General features: G+C 37.3%; 2 protein-coding genes and 1 long non-coding RNA gene across 3 annotated transcripts; 1 reads left to right on the plus strand and 2 right to left on the minus strand.

The window, feature by feature from the left end:
- Positions 1-4939: 4939 nt before the first annotated feature.
- LOC111392125 lies at positions 4940-7773 on the minus strand. The gene is made up of 4 exons (XR_002702222.1): positions 6755-7773; positions 6248-6655; positions 5785-6162; positions 4940-5699 (listed from the first exon to the last, which is right to left on the minus strand). It is a non-coding gene; the product is annotated as an uncharacterized LOC111392125 (long non-coding RNA).
- A 1787-nt stretch (positions 7774-9560) lies between these two features.
- LOC111392177 (probable calcium-binding protein CML13) lies at positions 9561-15466 on the minus strand. The gene is made up of 2 exons (XM_023017478.1): positions 14949-15466; positions 9561-9862 (listed from the first exon to the last, which is right to left on the minus strand). The coding sequence occupies exon 1, from the start codon at positions 15394-15396 to the stop codon at positions 14953-14955; it is 444 nt and encodes a 147-aa protein (XP_022873246.1). The 5' UTR covers positions 15397-15466; the 3' UTR covers positions 9561-9862; positions 14949-14952.
- On the plus strand, positions 11719-13927 carry LOC111403735. The gene is made up of 4 exons (XM_023032346.1): positions 11719-12535; positions 12790-12913; positions 13004-13213; positions 13330-13927. The coding sequence occupies exons 1-4, from the start codon at positions 11719-11721 to the stop codon at positions 13925-13927; spliced, it is 1749 nt and encodes a 582-aa protein (XP_022888114.1).
- Positions 15467-16253: the final 787 nt, after the last annotated feature.

Genomic DNA, 16253 nt, shown 5'->3' on the forward strand with positions numbered 1-16253 from the left:
GCCAGACAGCAAGTTACTGCTGCCTCATTTTTTTTTAAAATTTTCTACTTTTTTTTTCCCATTAATTTAGCTCGGGCCGAGCCTTATTGTCATATGCCAAAAATGGCCCGTGTGGCTCGTCCGGCTCGACGAGCCACATGGGCTTGCTCGGGCTAGGGCCAACCTCTTATTTTGAGGCTCGGTTGCTACGAGCCACCGAGCCTTTTTGACACCCCTATTTGGAAATATAAATATTGCTTCATCCTCATCCATTCCAGAACTAGCAAATGGATCCTCAACATTCAAATGAAATAATATCAAGTCCGGGATTCAAAAAAAAAATACACATGAATATGGGAAATTGATTACTCAGCAGTAGCAATATTAAGTCATAACTTCTACTCTACCTAGGGTGTCAAAAAAGTTCGGTGGCTCAGGTGGCTAGTGGCTCGGCTCGGGAAAAGCCCGAGCCCGCCTGGCTCGTGGCTCGTAGCAACCGAGCCTCAAAATAAGAGGTTGGCCCGAGCCCGAGCCCGAGCCCGAGCCCGAGCAAGCCCGTGTGGCTCGGGTCGGCTCGTGTCACTGGCCATTTTTGGCCCGTGACAATAAGGCTCGGCCTGAGCTAAATTAAAGGGAAAAAAAAGAAAAGCAAAAAATTTAAAAAAAAATGAGGCAGCAAGTATAGCTTGGCAGCTATAAGGCAACAAGTCGAGCAGCTATAAAGCTGTATTTTTAGACAGCTTTATAGTTGCCGGCTGGGGCTGGGGGCAGCTTTAGCTGTATTTTTTACGAAGCGTTTTTAAAGTTCAAATTTGAAAAATAACGTGGATTTTTTGTCTATAAATATGGGGTGATTTTTTAAATTTTAAATCACTTTGTTATCAATTTTAATTCGCATTATTTCTATACTATAGATTCAGATTCAATTATTCAAGTTTCAATTTCTTCTTTTTCACTTCTCATATAACAATTAATATATTCAATTTCTTTCACTCTACAGTCTAATATTCAATATTTTTTATTATACTAGTTATTATGAATTTTACAAGTGATGAAGTTAATCAGTTTAGCGGTAGCTCGAGTACTCCATCTAACTACGATGCATGTCAAAATGTTCCAATTAATTTGGAGGATATTGAAGAGGAAGAAGTTCAAGTACTCGAGACAAAAAGATCAAAAAAAGAATCATCGAATTGTTGACAACATATGATAAGTAAAAAAATTGGTGTTCAAAATGGAGTAGATATTTGGAAAACATGTCGGAATTACTGTGGCAAATAACTTAGTTGGAAGCCCAGTTCGAGCACAACGCATTTGAATAGACACGTATTAAGGAGTTGCAAAACGAAACCAACCAATCTCGACTCGAAACAGATCGAACTAATGTTTGGCGGCTCTGATTCTATTCTTTTCACCTTTGTATATTCACAGGAAAGATTTCGTGAAGGAATGACTGCATACGTGGCTGCAGCAGAGATGCCGCTTACGATGATAAACTCAATACACTTTACCCGACTCATGCAGAAATATCTCCAACCCAGGCATTTTTCTTATTCTAGAAATACTCTTCATTCAGATAGCATAAAATTATATAACAGAAGAAAACAAGTTACTATTGAAGGTCTAAAAAGTTTTAATAGTGTTATATCGTTTACCTCTGATTTATGGACCGATTATAATAGAAAATATTATATTGCTGCTACGACTTATTATATTGATCACATGTGGCTTCTACATAAAAGAATTATTGCATTCAGATGTGTAGAATATCCCCATAATGCCACTAACATATACATGGTTTTAAAAGATATCATACAAGAATATGGTATACAAGATATGGTTGGAAGTTTTACTTTTGATAATGCTGCAGTGAACAAAGTTGTTATTGAAAGATTTATTGCTGATCTTAACTCGTATTTGGAAATTTATTTTTTCATCAACGTTGTGTATGTCATATTATTAATTTGATTGTAAAAGTTGGATTAAAACATATAAGTTCACCTTTAGATAAAATTAACAAGCAATAAATTTTATTACTGTGTCACCAGCAAAAAAACAAGCATTTAATAGTTTGTGTGCAGAGTATGGATTGCAGGAGAAATCATTTGCCACTGATGTAACACATAGGTGGAACTCTACATATCTTATGTTACATTCGTGTGAAAATTACGATAAAATGACTTTCCTATATTATAATGGTAGGAATACACTCGGACCCAAACATAATTTGGAAGATTGAAAATGGACTATTGTATTTTACGTGAAAAAATTCTTACAACCTTTTTTCGATGCTATAAAGGAATGTAGCGGTATTTATTACCCAACATCTTCTCTTGTTTTACAATATTTTTTCTACTTTTCACAAGCATTTCATAAATATAGAAATTTCCCACTTTTCCTGATATAGTCCGCTCTATAAAATTAAAATTTTGTAAATATTGGAAAGAATTGCCTTCTTTATTTCTTTTAGTTTCAGTAATGGACCCTCGACTTAATTTAACTGGCACAAAAGCCACTATAAAGGGGATATCAGATTTTTTGAATATAAAATTATCACATGTGCATATAGAATCTTTTTTATGTTAAATGTATAATTACTATGCTGAAAAGGTAGATCAAGGTAGTTCTACTTCCCAAGGTTCTTTTTCAAAAAATATTTCAACAAATTCCAAAATTTTATGAAATTATTTAGATAACAATACAAGTATTCCTTCATTTAGTTCTAGTTCATCAACATCTAGAGCGATTAATATTGGTGGTACAAATCTTGAAATTCCTTCTGAGCTAGCTAGGTATATGTGCATGGATGTTCGTACTGTGTTGCAACCAAACGAATTACAAGAATTTAGTCTTTGAATTTGGATATGGATTTTATCATTATATGAAACATTTGAATTGTGGTATTTTACTATTTTGCTTTAATATTGTGGTTATTTGCTTTAGTTAAACCATTTTTCTCTTTGTTATTTTGGTATTTTTCTATCATTTAAAAAAATATATTTTTTGTAAAACATATCCCCGTACACGTATCCAAAATTCAGAACATTTTTAACCGTAACCCCATATCTTAATTTCAAAAATGAGAAAGACCCGACTCCTAGAAATATACCAAAATTCGACAACCGTACCCAAGTCCAAGCATCGTAGATAAGAACCTACCGTCTAACCCCGAGCTGAAAGGAGCATTTGGTCCCTAGAGCACCAAGGTACTGTATCATTAGAGGAGTTTTGTTTTGTAGATGTTTTTCACTCCCCTACCCGAGATGTCTTAGACCTTCCAAGTCTCTTTAAGCCTTGACTGAAGTTCACGAAGGCATAAGTGGGAATCATCAAGAAGCCCGAGCCCTTGCCTACAAACTCATAAGGTATGAGTATTACTGGCCAAGATGCAGCAGATTGTGTTCGGAGGTGCGACAAGTGCCAGAAGTTCGACAATGTCATACGTGCACCCACTGAAGAGCTAACTTTAATCCATTATTCAGCTCCTTTTGAGCAATGGGGAGTTGATATCCTTGGACCCTTTCCCTTGACCAAAGGACAATTGAAGTTTTTGGCGGTAGCAGTGGAATATTTTACAAAGTGGGTAGAAGCAAAATCCTTAGCAACAATCTCGAAGTCCAAACTCAAATCATTTGTATGGAAGCCCATTATATGAAGGTTCGGGGTGCAAAAGGTGCTCATAACAGATAATGGAAGGCAGCTTAACAAATTTTTGTCAACTTTGGGATTGAACACCATCTGACCCCGATGTCACACCCTCAGAGCAATGGCCTCGCTGAAGTAACTAATCGGATCATACTTTGCAAGATTTTCAAAGGAGGATTGGGGCATACAAGACTTCACATAAAACAACAACCAGCGAGACCTTTCATGTTAGCCTTTGGCTTAGAGGCTAAGATCCCAATTGAAGTCAAACTTCCTACATTGAGGAGGCTCAAGACAGACCTGGAAGAGAGAGCAATCGAACACCTCTTCACTTAAAGCTGTAAGTTATCAAAACAAAACAGCTAGATACTTCAATAGGATGGTCAAGCCAAGGAGGTTCAGAGTTGGGGATTTGGTCATTAAAAGAGCAGAAGCAGCTGGTTGTCCTACAGGTAACCTTGGACCAGCATAGGAAGGGCTTTTTGAAGTCAAACGAAGGTAAAAGGGCGGAGCTTACAGCCTCAAAGACACCTCGGGAAAGCCACACCCAAGACCTTGGAACGCCGACAACCTGAAGACTTATTACAAATAGTTGGCCATAGCTATAGCATTTTTCTTGTTTTTTGAGCTTGCATGCTCACTGGAAGTTTATTTTCTCTTTTTGCTTTTCGGGCTTGCATGCCTCGACAATTTTCATGTTTAGAAGCTCGGGCCTGGACACCCTTGAGCACTTTACTATGATAAGAGTTTTCTTTTGCATTATTGTCTCTCCCTGTAACTCAATATTAGCATAAGACCGTGTCCCGTGCATGCAGCTAATACTTCAAGTTAGCATAAGACAGTACTCTCGCGTGCAAGCAGCTAACACTTTAAAATTAGCATAATACTGTGCCCCATGCGTACAGCTAACACTAAAATTAGCATAAGGCTGTGCTCCACACATTTAACTAAAGGTTACATGATTGACCACAGAGACCCATTAGGTCGGGCTTACACCCGTACGTCGATGACCCAGATTTATCATAACATTAAGGAATACGAAGCTTGAGCTCGGTCATATTTTGTCGACATCCCTTGACAATACCTGCTCAAACTACGCACTGAAAAATTCAATTAATACACAAGCTAAACACGTAAAAGCTCTTACATCATAGTCAAAGAGACGACGAACCAAAAATGCACAAACTCTACTTGATAAATATTTTACAAAACACGATCTTTATGCTTGCTTGAGATATACCTTTAATGTCAAAAATTGTCTGAGCTAGGACCCATAAAATCCATAGCTCGCATCACACAATGCTAACACTTGAGCTGGGATCATAATACATTGCTACTTTACACGATATATATATCTCGACCTTAATACATGCACAAAACAACACATGAGCAAAACAGATAAAAAAACATGCGTAGAAGACAAGGCATGAGCAAATATTTGATAAACGCAAAACATCAAGCTAGTAATAGCATTTCCAAAAGGTAAAAGCCCAGGTCGGGCAATGTACTTTAAAAAATTTTCAAAAATTAGTAAGCAAAAGTTCAAGGGATAAGACCTAATCGAGGTCAATGGCATTGGCGGCATCACTCTAATCAAGGGTCCCAACATCATCTCCGTCATCATTGTCTTCATCGACCTCCGATGCAGAGAGCTCAAGATAATTGGCAAGCTCTAAACGTTCTCAATCCCTCTAACATAGGGTTCAAATCATCGAGGAGCTTCATCCGCAAAAATAATCGAGCAAGCCTCAAGCCGTAGTGATATGAGCTCGACCCATACTGCCCTAGGAGGGTCCCGAACTCCTCCGACTTCTTGAAGTCCTCAATAGCCTGAGCTAGAGCCCTGGCCAGTTCAACCTCAAAGCCCTTTCTGGCTTGTACGAGCTCGAGCTTAGCTTCTTCGGCCTTATCCTTAGCCACCCCGATCTCATCTCAGGTCCTCCTCAAATATGCCCTAGCATCATCTCGCTCTCTCTCGAGCTCGAAAACCCTTTTCCTCGCCCACTCATTCTTGGCCTCGAGCTCCTCTAACTTGCTCGAGATGTTCAATGTCAGGCCTCAAGCTAACTTAAAGACTGCAAAGTAAATATTATACCCGATGTCAGAACAATCCAAAAAGAATAGAAAAATAGGAAAGCAGCGTTAACATCAAGATCATACCTTCAGAGCGAGTAGCTCGAGGGTTTGGACCCTTTCATGAAGGTTAACCTCCTTCTCATACTTGTCCACAATGCTCTCTGGATCAACGAGCATTCAGCATACTCCTCGAACGACCTGGTGGGCATGGGGACGTGATCCTGATCCACAATGTTTGAGCCAGCCTGAGGAGTCGAATCCTAAGCTTGCAGCTTGGGGATGGGCTACGATGGCGAGGTAGGGCTCTTTGATGTCTGTCCTAAACCACTCGGGATTTGTCTTGGTGTGACCTCCCTAGCCCTTTTCTTTCCCTTGAACGGGATAGGGACCTTAGGCTTTAGGCCTTTGGCCTTATTGCAGACGTTCGCGAGGAGTTTGATAGATCAGAAGACATCTCCAAATCTACAAAAAATAAAAACACAAGGCATTAGCTCGATCTAGAGTTCAAGAATGGTAAGAGAAAAGCATAAAGGGGTGAAGATCATACACTCAAGGCCTCTCACGTTCGCAAGGTCGAGGGTATCATCCTCGAGCAGGTCATCAATCTTTTCCGTTGGGGAGTCACTAACCTTAACCTATCCATCTCTAAAACCTCGAAGTAGGCCTGGCCCTCGTTGAACCTATCCTTATTAGGGATTTCCCACTTCGGGCTAAATGGATGGTCAGGGTCTTGAGATTTCACAAAGAAGAATCGTTATTTCCAATCCATAAGTGAGCTCAGGGTATCTAGTGTCCTAAAACCCTCTTCGTCGATAAATAAACAAAACAGTTATACCTCGAGGAGAATTTCATATCACATTCTTAAGAGATCGAGTCAAGGCTCGACCTCGAGACATCTACATAAAATGAAAAAGTAGACCAGTAGCCTCCATCCATTAAGGGCCAACTGGCCCGCCTGAACACAAATAATACGAGGTCAGGAAATGAATAAAGAAAGGGTAAAGAAGCCACCTAAGTCCGGCTTTAAGAATATCTCTAAAACATGTCATCTCACCCTCTTAAGCTCCTAGCACGGTCTCAATGGACTCAGAGGGCATGACCCCGAACTCCCTAGCAGTCTTGATAATCACATGTTCCTTACACTTCCGAGGGTTCTTGTGGGTAGGTCAGCACCGCCTCACTCTCGAGGTGTGAACGGACGGGGATGTCCATGGGAATAAGGGACGTGCCCAAGTTCTCAATCAATCTCAATCATAAAGCTCGGGAAATAACATGTGCGATTTTTGGTAGCATCAATATTAATTACACAAGCAATCATTAAAATGTAATACAAAACATATAGATACTGATGCATATGCATATTTGTGTAGGTATAGAGCAGAGAGGGAGAAATATGGAGAGGTTCACTCAGTTCAGCAAAGTAGTCAAAATGGAAATAATCTCAAGAGAGATAGACATGCAATCCGGTTCATTGAGCTTGAAATTCAGAAGTATTCACAGAAATTCTCCCTTCTATTTCTACAACTAAATTTCCCAAAATAAAGAACCCTAATTTATGAAATCGTGACATCTGTAGCACTGACCATTTTCAATATTCAAATTCTGACAAACAAATGCAGTATGAAGGGATAAAAACAAATTTATTTTCGAAGAGTACCTTCCAAATGGACGATTTCTTGAATGAACTAACGATATAAATATCCATGGCATAACCAATTTTTTGTTATCAAATAAAGTACCTTTTCTTTCTCTTGTTTTGAATCACCACTTAATTTTCCTTTTCTTCCCCCACTCACCATGTCTCTCTTAATCGGAACTAAAAAAAGTTCGAAACAGGGAAAAAAAAATCCGGAGATAGGTACCCGGTGACTCCCAGTAAATGGGATAGAAAATAGAACATTTAAACAACTACGAAAATGTTGAAAAATAAATCTAACAATAATGAAAAGGATATATGAACTTTTCCTGAAATATAAATTGTCACTGAACGGAATTGCAACACAAGTACACCTAGAAACCAGTTAATTATAGGCATCAAAACTTATAACCAAATTCCATCATAATATAAACAAAAGAATACCTTTTTCAAGATTCTTCACGTTTTTTGGAAGAGAGCGTGATACGGATCTTGTGAATCTGCTCTTGTGGCTCCTCCAGCCCCGGTTTCGTCGGCTTCATCGCTGCGTACGCCATCCTTTTCCTTCTCTTTTTTTCTCAAAACACAGAAAACCCGAGCAAAAAATAGAGTCTTATGACTAATTATAAGTAAATTCAAGACATTGTTCAAAACCGTTGCTGTTTTTGTTACATCCAGAAGAGTGGCTGATATAATTACCGGCGGAGGAGAGAAATAATAGCGCCGCGGCGGAGCTGAAGAAAAGGTTTGCCCTTCGTCAATTTCGTAAATCGAGTTTTTGAATATCGCTAGATTTCCGTTTTCTTTCTGTAGTCCAGTTTTTCATTGGGCTTAGACTAAAAATGATCTGGGCTTGGGCCTTTCACCGTTTCTATATGAATACACAGAACTGACTTAAATAGCACTTTTGAAGGAATGTATTTTCCTTTATGTACATCATGGTCATGAAACTCAAACCTTAATCAAGTAACAATTTTATACATTTCCAGTACTTGTGTTTTTTGCAACTCAACCTCTAGAATAGAAATTGTAAATCTTTAAATCCATTAAAAACCAATGTGAGGCATAAGGACGAAGTAAGAAAAGATGAGTGAGTAAGTATAATAATTCCTAGTATGATTTGGTTACTTTTAAAGATTTTGCTATAGCAACAGGAGAGTTGTCAGCCCTTGACCGAACCCCATCCATGGGGGGTCCCACACAACAACAAAAATGGGACCCTCCACTTATGGTGGGGTTCAATTTTGGGGGGCTGTTAGCCCCCCTGTTAATGTAATAAAATTCTATTTTCAATCGCACATTTTATAAAACTCGTGATTTTATCAATTTTTCAATTACATATTTCATCCACTTTTACCAAAATTTATTAAAAATCTGGTTTAGCAAAACCAAACATGAGCTAAATTGTTTCATTTTGTTGGAGTTTTTATCCAACAGCAAAAGAAAGATAACACGTGCTATTTTGTGAGGTATAGATTATTGAATTTTTTAAAATTGGACCGATGACTATGACTCATCAAGTTTGTACTTTGCAGTGAGTTGGAGTTCACATTTTTCCTTTGTTAAAAGACTTATTGAGATGGTTTGATTCATTTTGTCCACTTCTTAAAATTCTTATTGACGGCGGATCAAACAATATAATACTAGGGGAGGCAAAAGGTGCGTTACAAAGCTATGAAAACGTATGAGTTTGCATTTATCAAGATCCTGTTTGGGAATTATTTTGAGAATTGATTTTTTGACTGTTAGGAGAAAAGTAGAATCCACCTATGAGAGAAAAAAGTCAAATATGACAGCTGAAATAGTGAAGTAACAGTCACTCCCAAATAGGTTGCAAGTGTTGGAAAAACATGATTTGTTATTTCAAACACTGCAAATGAAAAATCAAGACATTTTGAATGCAATGAATTCAGTCTCATCTACAAAGATCCTTCTTCAAGAGACACGAGATGATCGCTGGGAAGGTATTATTTGGAATGTAGTTCACATTTGTAGTAGTAAATAATAATAATAATGTGCACGAGTTAGATAATCATTAAAATAAAATGAAGAATGATAACAATCTCAATGTCTAATGTTTTAATCAAGCTTCATGCATTTAAGTAATGTAGTACCCGTGTTGTTATTTGTAGGTCCTCTTTATTTCATTCAATTATTCATTTCTATAATTCGTGAATCGCGGTGTCACGCTATTGTGCCGCATTCAATGGTTGAACAAATTGTATAAATACCAGGGGCAATGCTATGCCCAAACTATGAAAAAACTAGATCAAGAAACAGAAAGCATTGATCTTCAGGTTTGTGTACAGTTCAACTATACACAGGTCAACTTCTAAATCCTAAATGTTGATGGATTTAAATTTGCCCAAACGAAACACAATGCCCGTTCAAACTGCCGAGACATGCAAAAACTACAAGACAGCTGAAAATACACTTCGCAATGCCAAATTAAAGCCTACTCTAAAAGAAGAAAATCGGGGTTCTTGCTTCATGAGAATGCTTGCACAGCCAGGATTTCCAAGTGATCTGAAAGAAAAGACCAGTTTACAAAAAGCATTCAACCATTTCATAAAGAGGCCTAACTGAATTTCAATCATTAAGTGCATATTTGGTATGGACTGCACAGTGTAGTGAATCATATTTTTCTTACTTGATACTGTACAGTGCAATCCTCCATGCCAAACATGCTTGCCAAAAGGATGGTGATAATACGCAAATTGAACTTCTATTTTGCAAGCTAGAAGACACGAATAACCAATTACAGATTCCTTGTAAATCTAGAATATTTCCATTTCAAGTTTTTCAAGTAGGTTAGAAAAATCTCAAAAATCCTGCTACAGGGTCTTCCAATATTAATCTAGATGAGACAGTAGGGACCAAGAATCCATTTGAACCAGACAAAACTGGATTAGCACCGTATACCCAATTTTTCCATAGAATTTAGGTTAGTAGGTTACATTTTGGAGTAAGGCGGGAAGGCCAGGCAAATGAAGGACATTTGTATCAAAAGGTCACTGCCTCCAAGAAGGCATTTTGAACAACTGAACCAAAGAGACACTTGGCAGCAAGCAAAATCTCATCGTCTATTACATTATGAACCATGTAATGCAATAGACAACACATGCTTGAGTTGCACTTTAGCAGTAAACATCAACCATCCTCTGTGACGAAATATTCTACATGTTAGTAACATGACTGTCGTATCTTGTTGCTACATTTTAAAATGGGCAAAAGAAAAAACATAGAGATAACTTCTGATGGTCGCTTCACTTTTTGGAGGTCAATATTCGTTTTGGATGGGAAAAAGATCACAACACTAAAGTCAAAATGATTATTTGCAACAAGAGATGATTTCAATATCTCTATTTCTTTCCCCTTAAGCTACATGTAAAAGCTATAGCAATATGTTGTTCTCTTAACGTCCAAATGCAACACACACTTGCACTGGTTTTAAGGAGAACATTATTATAGCTTCACATAACATAGTCACATGATTGAGTAAAAGATCACGCAACATATACAGTGTGAAGCCACGGGTTCTACGTGTAGCTTCATAAAAAAAAAAATTTAAAGTAAAATTGAGAATTATAAATAACGAAATGCCAGATAAGAAAAATTTGAGATTGTCCTGCCAAGATACCAGTTGGCTGCTTCAGGACTGAAAAACTTATTAAATAGGTATTTTGAAATAAAATAAGGGTAGAGGAAAATCCTCAGTTTGAATCTAGGAAGCACCGACACGCTCCCGGCAACGACGTACCGGTGTCCGATCGCGTCCGACACGTCGCCGACGCGTGTCGGAGTCACGGAGCCGTGTGGCTTTGGTGGGCTGAAAAAAAGAAACCAGTGGAAAGAAAGAAGAAAAAAGAGAAGAAGAAGAAGAAGAAGAAGAAGAGGAAGAGGAAGAAGAAGAACCTGTTACCTGTTGATTGTCAGGCATAGACAGAAAGAAAGAGAGAAGAGACGGCTGAAATGAAATGAAAAGTCATGATTTATCAAAGCAAATTTCAATTTGTGGGCCCACCACTGTAAATTTTCTCCTTTTGTACACGTTTTGTATCTTTTCAATGGATGTAATCCTTTATAAAATAATGTACAATACTTTATTTGATCAATTTGTACCATTTTACCCTTCAACAACAAATCAAACTTATATAACAACACAAACATTTTCTTCCTCAGTCAGTAACTTGCGAAAATTTCAGAACATCCAAGTATTTTTTTTGTTATTTCATCTTTTTCAAAAATTTCATCAATCCACATTTGAAGAATCATTTGCAAGATAAAGAAGAAGATATTTTTTCAAGTTTCGGGTAATATCACTCCTATTTTACTTAAGTATTTGAAATTATTTTTCTTTTGAAGTTATGAGTGATAATGCTATGGATGATGATTTGTCTAAACCTCTTTGGAAATATGTTACAAAACTTGATAAATTTAATGAAAAGGGTGGTAACATTATTTGGCAATGTAATTTTTGTAATGCAACTAAGACAAGTTCTTACACAAGAGTGAAGGCACATTTGTTAAAATTACAAGGCTATGGAATTGAGGCTTGTGTAAAAGTAACTATGAAAGATATATGTGAAATGCAAAAAATGGAAGATGAAGCCAAGTTGAGAATGCAAACTAAGGCGGGGAAAAGAGTGCCATTGCCATCGAATAATATGGGTTCTAAGGATTGTTATGTTTTGGAGGAAAGGAAAAGAAAGAATAGTGCAATAGAAAATGCTTTTAATGTGACAACACGTGACCAATTGGATTCCGAAATTGCTAAAATGTTTTATTCAAGTGGTTTGCCTTTTACTCTTGCAAGAAATCCTTATTACATTAGTTCTTATACTCTTGCTTCCAATAGTCGAATTTCGGGATATTTGCCTCCCGGTTACAACAAGTTGAGAACTACTCTTCTTCAAAAAGAGAAAAAAAATGTGGAAAGATTATTAAATCCAATTAAAGGCACATGGGCGGAAAAAGGAGTTACCATTGTGAGTGATGGATGGAGTGATCCACAAAGAAGGCCACTAATTAATTTTATGGCGGTGACCGAGAGTGGACCAATGTTTTTAAAAGCGGTTGATTGTTTCGGTGAAACAAAAGATAAATATTTTATTGCTTACTTGATGAAGGAGGTTATAAATGAAATTGGTCATCAAAAGGTGGTTCAAGTAATAACCGATAATGCTCCAAATTGCAAAGGTGCCGGACAAATAATTGAATTGGAGTATCCTCATATTTTTTGGACACCATGTGTTGTACACACACTAAATCTTGCTTTGAAGAACATTTGTGCCGCAAAGAATGTTGAAAATAATTTGATTACATATGAGGAATGCAATTGGATTACTAATCTTCATGATGATGTAATGATTATAAAAAATTTTATCATGAACCATTCCATGAGACTAGAATGTTTAATGAATTTGTGCCTTTGAAGTTGCTTTCCGTAGCAGAGACACGATTTGCTTCTATTATTGTCATGTTAAAAAGATTTAAGCTTATTCGATGTGGTCTTCAAGCTTTGGTTATTAGTGAAAAATGGTCACTTTATCGAGAAGATGACATGAAGAAGGCAAGGTTTGTAAAATTGAAAGTGTTTGATGATCTTTGGTGGGACTCTATAAGTTATGTTCTTTCCTTCACTTCTCCCATTTATGACATGCTTAGATTTTGTGATATGGATAAACCTTGCCTTCACTTGGTTTACGACATGTGGGATACAATCATTGAGAAAGTGAGAGGAATAATTTATAGGAATGAGAAAAAAGTTCAACAAGAGGAATCATCATTCTACAATGTTGTTCATCGGATACTTGTAGATCGTTGGAACAAAAATAACACTCCACTTCATTGTTTGTCTCATTCCCTAAATCCAAGGTAATTTTTAAATTTAATTCATACATTTAATGTTTATTTACATTATCATAATATTTAATATGTTTAGTTAGTTATTGAATGAATTGTCATTTTTTTATTTTTTTCCTCTTGTTTAGGTACTATAGCGAGGAATGGCTTAATGAGGATCCCACTCGACTTGCTCCACATAGAAATGTAGAGATTTCAAGAGAAAGAATAAAATGTTTTAAGAGGTACTTGTCAAATGAAGAGCGTATTATGGTGAATAAGGAGTATGCCAAATTCTCAACTATGGAAGATGACTTTGGTGATTTTGAATCCATCCATGATCGTTACCGCTTGGACCCAAAGACTTGGTGGGTTATTTATGGTGCTTGCACACCTATGCTTCAAAGTTATGCTTTGAGATTATTGGGGCAACCATCTTCTTCATCGTGTTGTGAGCGAAATTGGAGTACTTATTCCTTTTTGCACTCTCTTAAACGGAATAAGCTAACTCCAAAACGTGCGGAAGATTTGGTTTTTGTCCATAGCAATCTTCGTCTCTTGTCAAGGAGGAGTGCGCAATACTCACAAGGAGAGACTAAAATGTGGGATATCGGTGGAGATGCATTTGATACATTTGAAGATATTGGTGTGCTTGAAGTCGCTAATTTATCTCTCGACGAACCGGAATTGGAGGCGATGGTATTTGCTGATGGAGATGAAGATTTTGAAGAGATTCAAGATGAATGATGTAATTAATTTCATTTTTACTTTTTGAACTTATGTCATTAAGAAACATTGATGAATTTAATGTCAAGTTTGATTTCTATTTATCATTATATATTGCGGTGTCCGTGTCGGTGCTTCTTAGGTTTGAATCTTCTCAAGGAGAGAAAAGAAAGGAAGTACAAGAATGAAATGCATTCCCCCACAATCACACTGCTCCTTCCTTAAGTTAGAAAAGTATAAGGGGGAATACGAAGGAATAAGAAAAAAAGATAATGTTAAAATAATTTTCTCCTTTTCCGTACAGGTGCTGCCAAGTGCAGTCTTCCTGCCTGTTAATCTGAAAAAGAAAATGAGGTTCCTTTTTCTTGATTCTCAGCTCTCTCTTTATGCCTGTGTACGTTGATAAAGAAGGATAATGATTTGTTTCCACTTCTCCTATTCAGATATACATCTTAAAATTTTGAAAGATCACTCTCACAACCCCCCTCTCCGCAATGAGAATAATTGGAGCCAACAGAAAATAGGCTAAGCACAGGACAGCTTGGATGTAGATCAGTACATCTACCTTTGTGGATTTGTAAAACCTTTGCCCTTTGTGGACATGATGCATCTGCAAATTCATCCGTTACAACTCGCTATTTGTACACTGCAAGAAGGCCAATCCTTGGACTCCCGAGAGCAATAAGCATTTCTTCTTCTGTTTCCTATTAGTCATGTACCAAAAGCATCGATTTTGTTCCATTATTATCCCCCATTTATAACTCAATTACTCGTTTTCCGAAGGTAAACTTGCATCCAATCTCATATGTCAGTAATTCTCCACAATTATTACTTTGTCGTAACCAGTAATTTCTTCTATAGATCCCAGTTAATAAATTCACTATATTTGCCCCATTGTAAGAACTAATAAAACACAAAAGCTAACAACAAATTCCTAAATACAATAATTGATAGCTAAAACACGCACCAAAAAAAAGGAAAAAAATTGCAGAAACCATAAAGATAGCATTTAAATTAAACTTTCCCAAGTGCAAGAACTTACCATTTCACTTGGCGACCATGCGAGCAACGAAGTCCTCGTACCGGATCTTGCCATCAGAACCAACATCCACCTCGCGGATCCACTCATCGAACTCCGCGGGCTCCAATTTCTCCCCAATACTAGTTAAAATATGTCTGAGATCCGAAACGACAACGTAGCCGGTCCCATCCTTGTCCAGCACCTTGAACGCTTCACGGAGCTGGCGGTCGAAAGGCTCCAGCTTCAAGTGCTTGGACATTAGGTCAAGGAATCGCGGAAAATCGAATGGTGAATTAAGTTTTTCCTCGTCGATTATGGATTTGAGTTGAGTCTGGGTCGGATTGCTACCGAGTGAACGCATTAGGATCCCGAGCTCCGTCGGAGCAATCTTGCCGTCGCCGTCAGTATCAAAAAGCGTGAAGGCCTCTTTCACTGATGACATCTGCTCGTCGCTCAGATCTTTCCCCATCTTCCTCTCTCTCTCTCTCTCTCTCTCTCTCTCTCTCTCTCCTTCCTAGTTTTGAATCTGTGAAAGGGAAATGATTTGGCTCTGCGAATGTAGCCCTCGTTTGACCACAATTATTTCCATTACATTAAATTAAATTTTTCTATCCCCTACTTTTAACCACACAATTTTCAATAAAATAATATTACACGTAAATCAAAAATTTTTCAACCACTCATTTTTCAAAAAAAATACTATTCATCTCATTATAATTTACAAATAATGGGGCTCAAACGAGAGCGTAGTTTCGTTTGAACTTGAAGGGTTGGCCCTGTTTGACCCCCCCTCCATTTGAGGAAAATTACAGTCAAGGTACCAAACCTTTTGCTTGTTAGTAGATTTAACCCTGACCTTTCATTTGTGTCACAAGAGGCACCAATTTTTTAAAAATTTGCAAGTCCAATCCAAAATGACGGCTTCCATCAATTTGATCATCAAAACTGTTAGTTAACCCCAGTAATGATATTTTTAAGAATTTTCCCCCAAATAAGTGAAATGTTTCATCGTTTATGAACTCGCATATGTTGCTGCCAATTGCAGGTAGAAAATATAGATTCAATTTTGGTGTATAATAAATACGATTGTCGACTTCTTTAACTAGGAAGGGATTCTATGGAAATGATGAAGAAAGTTTTGTTAATTTTCGAAGTAAATCTTGAAGGAAAAAGGAAAGTTCGTATTTTTGAGCGGGTGAGAAGGAGGTAGAGTCAAGATTAAATTTTAATGATACTACTGTTTTTATTTTTTGTTTTCTTGGCTTAATGAAAAATATAAAGTAAAAGGGGAGCTTGAATCTATACTATTTATATCAATTGCTTGAT

Source organism: Olea europaea, chromosome 1, assembly GCF_002742605.1.
Source record: "Olea europaea var. sylvestris chromosome 1, O_europaea_v1, whole genome shotgun sequence".
Classification (NCBI taxonomy): domain Eukaryota; kingdom Viridiplantae; phylum Streptophyta; class Magnoliopsida; order Lamiales; family Oleaceae; genus Olea; species Olea europaea.